We start from the raw sequence: 7090 nt of genomic DNA on the forward strand, positions 1-7090 counted from the left end.
GGACATATCGACTCTCCGAATTGCGAAGCGTGCCCGCGGGAGTGCGAATTGTGCAAAAAGCCACCCTAAGGCTCGGGAAGGTCCTATAGGAATCCATTTTGGGTTTCCTCATGTCGGTTTCATCCTTCTGTCGATACCACACACTTGGAACCACAAAAGAGTACAGAAGCGGGTTGAATTTCTAAAATGAGACGGGTCCCATTTCTAAGATTCTAAGATAGTCGAAGGGAGATCCCTAAGGCTAGATCCTAAATCCTAAGAGGAAGACTAGACCTCACTAAAAATGAGGTCAACAATCGCTTCTTTCTTCCTCTTGATGGCTTGCAAGAAGAGAGTTCAGGGTCTTCTTCTAAGGGCAATCCCTTGCCCAATGAGGTCCTCCACAAAGAAAACAATTTTTTGTGTGGTTTAGTTTTATTGTTGCTAGACTTCCCCTTGTCTTTTGCCTTGGATGGGGTCGAATCGCGACGGGTCTCTTCTTTATGTTGGTCATTGTCTCCCTCATTTTTGACATAGTTGCTCTTATTTTCCTTTGACTTTGTAGACTCCTTTGTATAGTCAACCAAACTTCGGTAACGATGATGGCAGAAACAAGATCTTGGCTCCACGCCTCCTAAGTTCAGTCTTCGCCCACTGTTGGAGTTCATCCATGAAGTTAAATAAAACATCCTTGTCAGATAAGTCAGGAATTTCAAAGAATTGAATAGTAAATTTCTTAATATATTCCCGAATCAATCACATTTGCTTGACTCTTTGCAATCGGACTCTAGCCTCATCCTCCATGTTTTTGGGGTAGAATTGTCTAATTAGTTCTTTTGAAGTCATCAGAGATGGAAATGGTGCACATACCTTTCTCGATGTCTCCACGTCTTATTCTCCACAACAACATGATGATGCCTGAAAGATAAAAAGTTGCAAATTGCATATTTGTCTATTCATCTGTAATCTCCATCACTCCAAAGTATTGGTCGAGTCGCCATAGGAAGTTACTTCTTTTGTGTTGTGAGCTCTCCTAAAACTATTAGATTTTGGTATTTTGATGCGTTTGGCTTCAAAAGTATAATTGTTGGTGGATGTCGCTATTGCCCTCATGCATAGCAAAATGTCTCTACGCATCTCCTTAAAGCTAGCATGTACATCACGTATCTCGTCTTCATGGGCTCTTAGTACCTCTTGGAGCTCCCACATCTTAGTCATTTGGTCTCTTAAAGACTCCTCCAGTTGAAGCATCATACCTCTGATCTTTGAATGAATTGTGATGTCCTCCTCCTTGAGTTTATCAACCTTTTGGCCAAGATTCTCTATCTGGGCCTCCACGCCATTCACCACCTCATTCAACCGAGCAAGGCGTGAATCAAAGTCGTGCATGATCTCATTGGACCTCCCATGTGGTTTGGATGCAGCTGGATTTCATTGCTCCTGATGACATCGCCCTTATTGAGATTATTCCACATTAGTGGCTTCAGACTCCATTGTGTGCTCTCTGATGCTCTTTTTCATGCATTTGAAGAGAGACTCTGATACAAATTGTCACGGACTAACTTATCCCAAGTCATTCATGCGTCTTTAGTGCTCTTCCTTGACACTAAATCAACCTAACTCTCATAACTTTTGGAGTTGTAACACACAACACTCTTGGAAGAAGAATAAAAAATATTGGAGAAAGAAAACACTTCATTAAAAAGGAGTGATTACAACACTTGAATGCTCGAAACCTTGGATGGATCCAAATGAGTGAGAGGGACTCCTATTTATAGTCCCCTCCAAGTCTAAGGGAACATTCTAGATTATATTAGAATAGTCTAGTTTCTAGAAAGTTACACACCATTATTTTATATATATACATAGTCCTAGATCCTTCTATGTTATTCTTGAGTTCTCTAAGGACCTTTTCCTCCTAACATTCTCTAGAATGTCGTGGAGTCTTCTAGAGTTACTTGGATTGCTCTCCTACATCTGGTCTTTTCTAGGATCATACATCCCATAATTGTCTTGCCAATTTCTTTTGAGATAGTAGAGTGTGACAAACGACCTTAATGGTCAACAAGCTTGAGGATTCAGCGGCTCCTTCCAGAATGCTTGCTTCAAGGAGTTCCTCATCTCTTAAACTACATTAAGGAGGTTGAGGCACCTTCCATGACACGAAAAAAACTTGGTGTTCAAAACAATTAGCGAAAAATTATTCAGAAAATATAATCATGCAAGTAAGATTAATATGAAGCTGGCAAAGTAGCGATTATATATCTTATTGCAATAAAAAACTCAACATCAAGTTTCATACCGTTTAATAAGGTATAACTCTAACTTTTCTCAAGGGCAAGCTCTGTGACAGTCGGTCCCCTACACACAACATACGGTCAATCGGAGGTACGAATCGTCTATTCACCCTTGCAATGGACAAAGCAAAACTTCTTCCAACCAAAAATCATATTCTCTAAATTGAACATTACCACCTTCAAAGGAGAAAACAATGCCATCCCATTCTTAAAAGCTTTCGGCCGCAACAAGTTACTAAAGACATTCACCAACTAGTATAATTTCTTATGCCTCAAATACAAGATAACTGATATTGCATTCGCTATTGAGTTCGAGTGAATCTGAGCAGGAAGTAACCCGAAAAAGTTCAATACATCTACTAATTCTTTGCAGAGAGAAAAACGAAGGCCAAGAAAGTGATCTTGGTAGCAGCACACGTCATATGGAAGTACGGTGTTTGGAGCTTCATCCTCCCAAGGTAGTCAAAGAGTGGAGTAACTGAACATGCAATTTTTTTGTATCTTGGCAAGATTCTCCGTAATCATAGATGATCCCCCGGACATCTCCGCAGCATAAAAATTTCTGCTACTATTCTCCATAGCAGTGGTGACTATATCCATCTCCAGGCTAGAATTTTCTAAATTCTCTATGGTTGCAAGAAAAGAGAAATCACAAAGAGATTAGAAAAGCTAGGGCACGAGTCACAAGCGTTAAGGGTAAAAGAAAAATAATGACTTAAGAAAGAACAAATAATTTGACTCTTTCGAGCTCTAATATAAATGTGAGGGTAAAAACGAAAATACATCACAAAAGTAAAAGGGCACAATAGATCAAAAAGATAATTGAAAAGTAAAAAGTCACTTCATAATAAATTAGTCATCATCACAATGATGTAGCACTGATGCCTCAACACAAAAATTATACGGGCTAACCTTTGAAAGAAAAAAAAAATTAAAGAATGTGCCACATCAAATATTACAAGACAAAAAATTTAAATAGAAATACAATTATGTCTTTCATAAAATAAACTTAAGTCCTGATTTTTTATATCGTTGAAATCAATCTTCTCGGACTGCAGAGGCCTCTTCACGACTAATGATTAAGGAGTGTAAGGAGGTTATGTTAATAGAGAAGAAGTAGCTAATATTACCTTATGGAATGAGTTCACCTACATTCTTCCGAGTTCTCTTCACCGCTTCCACAACTTGATCTTTCACAACCTCAACATCTTTTTATAATTAAGTCGTTGAGAATATTCATGGGCTCCAACCGTTGATAAACAGATTTTTCTGCAAAAGAAAAGCTTGAATATTGAAAGTGCAAAATCGTTAAAAGCTAAAAAATAAGAAAAAAATTGACCCGTAGTTATAGACTCAGATCTAGGATCACAATTAGATTGAAACCCTTTTAGTCATTCAAAGAATCAAAAACAGGTGATTTAGCACTAACTTTCAAAACCACAACCACTAGTTCCCTTGAGATAGGATTCGAACGAGCAGCGCTGGAGCTATCTCATTTAGATCCACACCCCAAAACTACATTTAAATTCGCAGTGTTGCCAGTAGTACTATCTGACAGATCTTTTGTTTCAACAGGCTTTGAACTTTCTGCACCGCAATCATTTCCTTTCGAATTGTATGAATCCTTGGAAGGCCTCCCCTTTTCAGCCTCCGTTGAATAATCACATGTAACTGCCCCTCTGGGACATCCATCTTCTAGGAAAGCTTTCCAATCGAAGCAAGGTTAAGGTGACGACGAATTCTCAACAGCGACGGGGAAAAGCACAAGAACGAAGCCTTTGACTCGCAACGTTATACAAAGGCAAACACAACGAGACTCTTAAAAATTACACAAGAATTTAACATAAAAAATCTTCTTATAACCACCAAAATTGATGTTGTCATTACTGGTGTTATCTCTTTCTTATGATAAAGTGACCGCGTATCGATGAACACAGCAAGTATCCTCGTAGTACTTGTTCAAAATGATTTGATAGTTTTTCTCTGACAATCTTAAAAACTTAGCATCAACACATCCCATAAAACAATGAACAATTCACATATTACTCCACCGCTTATTGGGAGTACATTTTCTGAGTGACTGAAATAAATCACATATCTCGTAACAGTATATGCTTCTTCCCTGGGTAACTCGACAATGAACAATCCTCCTGAAACATCTATGAACCATAATCACTAAACAAATTGTGTCCATCACCAAGAAATTGAATGCTTTTGAATGAGAAACAGTCCACAATTACCCGAGAGTACTTGCAACTACTCCCGCAAGGGATGGCTTCCAAGCCCCCAGAGAAAGGAAAGTCTAAGCTCAATGGTAAACTCATGTGACTAATCTTCGAGACATAGCCAAAAGAACTTATTAGTGGTGGAAAACACTATTTCGATCGAATATGAATACATGTGTCCCTAAACAAATTCGACAGAGCAGGGTACTTTTAGCCAATTTCTCATCCTTATAGCCATACACAAAAGTCATTTATTCTCTTATTTTTTCATTCTGTCAGTATTTTCGAAGTATCCTGTTGAAGAGCTATGAAAATCGGGGAACAAAATATCTATCCAAAAATGAGTTCCTAAGCAACGGGAAAACCCATATACTAAAATGACCACATAAGCTTAACGGATCAAGTCCAACAACTCTTCCTTTAGTGGTCTGACGCTGATCAGGTCAATCGTACTTATTAATCGTACATTTGGAAGCGAAAAGTTGCAGAGCTCCTTATTTTCCAGAAGAATTCTATGAGTATCTCCGAAGGACGTCAGCATTCCAATGAGTTTTTTAAAACAGGTTGACCCCATTTCAATCTTCAAGCGGGCTCTTCCAGCCCAACTCGCCTACATTACCTGAGTTCCAATGTCATACTTGTATGAGTTGTTTGAACATTTTCACCAAATTCACTGACAACGACCTTACTATACAACCGAGCTCAGCAAACAGCTTTTCGAGGCAGAAGAAAGAGAATTTCTACATGTTAGCTTACATATCATCATTAATTAATAGCATGACAACCCACATCAGCAGTCATGTCGAAAACATGTTTTAGGTTTATTTTCTAGATCCCTGTGCATGTACATAAGCTCCTTAGTATAAACATAAGAAGGAATAGGGGGAGAACGGGGATCCTCGTCCAATCCCACACCCTCAAAAAACTCTTTAAAAATCTCTCAGTTTCTTCTCGTTCCTTCTTTCAGAACTCTCTTGAATTGTATGAATTCACGAATTATATGATCTTGCATTTCAAAAGGAATAAAAAACTATCAATATACTATAACAAATATGAGACTTTCAACCTCTTTTTAGTTCCTGTTGCTTCAAGCACACCTTCCAAACAAAGCTTTAGAAGCAATATGAGGCACTTTCTTCTAATTTTGCTTTCCAAAAGTTCTCACATTTCTATTTGATTATAATTTTTTATACTTCACAATATTTATTTTGTGTGAAGCAAATTTTTATGACAATTTACCTAGTTTGGTAGCCTTAAGGAAGTTGAGGTTCCAACTTCTTTTAAAGAATAAATATATAATACCCAAAAAATTTTAAAAATGAGAAGATTTACATACATAGCATTCAATTCCTATCTATTTACATATCTATCCCCTAAACTTCAATTTTTACATCCATACTCAACTTAACTATGCATGAAAAAGGAGTTTTTCACCTTTTAAAAGTTAGAATGGATGTATTTTTTATGTGATAATGAAATATTTCGGTAGTATTAAACTAAAAAACAAAGTTTACAAGTTAGATATGTAAATATATAGAAATTAGGTGGTATGTGTGTACACCTCCCCCGTCGTCCCCATCCCTGTCCCCACCTCCTGCAACAGCTTTACTCTACAGTTAATTTTATTTATAAACAGACCATTGCTTAGAAAAGAAACCAACAATTGGTTCAAAGGGAGAAGCAACTGCCATAAATCTGTAAATATAGCTGCATATAAACATAGCTAAGATTAAATTGATTTACATTGCTGCTTAGGTTTTGGATATGTAAATACATTCCAATTGAGTGGTTTGTACATAAATCTCCCATAATTAAATTGATTTACTTTTTCATCAAGAAGAGGCAGTGAATCTTGCAATTCATCTATCTTTTAATTTTCTCAAAAGGAAAAAACTAAATTATTCCAATATAAAAAAAAAAATCGTATTTAAATACAGAAACATTATATACCTTACGAAACATCATCACATATCCCTTCTGAACTGATCACAAGAACATCCATCGAACGAACAAGATCATCGCTTGAGAAGTTTGAATCAAATTTATATGGAATGCATCTGACAGCCAAATAGACAAGAATCAAAACATAACCATTTTCAAAAAGAAAACCATGATTGCAGCTCATAGATCCCGTCCGTTTAACCTAAAACAACGAAATGAAATGGAGAAAAAAAGAAGCTGAGAAAAGTCATTTTCAGACGTAAATGGCGGTAGTTTTCCATCACATCATCACATAAAAACCAAAACCCATTTCAAAAAGCCCATTGAAATTAACAGAAAGAAAATTAGAAGAAAAAACTATGGCTCCGGTAGAAGATGGGAGAAACATACCATGAACGAACCCGACAACGAGCCGTCCTCCAGTGCGATTGTATCGCTTGAGCTGTCTTCCCTGAAGCGAAGCCAAAGCAACCAGCCCTCTCAAATCCTCTCTCTGGCTCTCACTCTTCGAATTCCCTGTTAAATGGTGCAAAGAGAGAAACAAATTTGTCATGCAGTGCTTGTTTTGACCCAGAATAGATCATTCTGGGCGTCCTTGGATCGGTCTGGTTGAAGTTTGCAGAAAGCAGACCTCGGGATGAATGTTTA

The 7090-nt window shown here is 37.4% G+C and overlaps 1 protein-coding gene across 1 annotated transcript in view; it reads right to left on the minus strand.

Moving 5' to 3' along the window:
* The window catches only part of LOC110032102 (nudix hydrolase 4-like), a 26187-nt gene extending 19097 nt beyond the window's left edge, over nt 1-7090 (minus strand). Inside the window, exons 1-2 of the mRNA XM_020735615.1 lie at nt 6833-7090; nt 6452-6644 (exon numbers count right to left, since the gene is read on the minus strand). Of these exons, the coding sequence (XP_020591274.1) occupies nt 6452-6466 (15 nt within the window). The 5' untranslated portion in view covers nt 6467-6644; nt 6833-7090. The remainder of the gene's footprint in view (nt 1-6451; nt 6645-6832) is intronic.

Source organism: Phalaenopsis equestris, unplaced genomic scaffold (assembly GCF_001263595.1).
Source record: "Phalaenopsis equestris unplaced genomic scaffold, ASM126359v1 Scaffold000878, whole genome shotgun sequence".
Classification (NCBI taxonomy): Eukaryota; Viridiplantae; Streptophyta; class Magnoliopsida; order Asparagales; family Orchidaceae; genus Phalaenopsis; species Phalaenopsis equestris.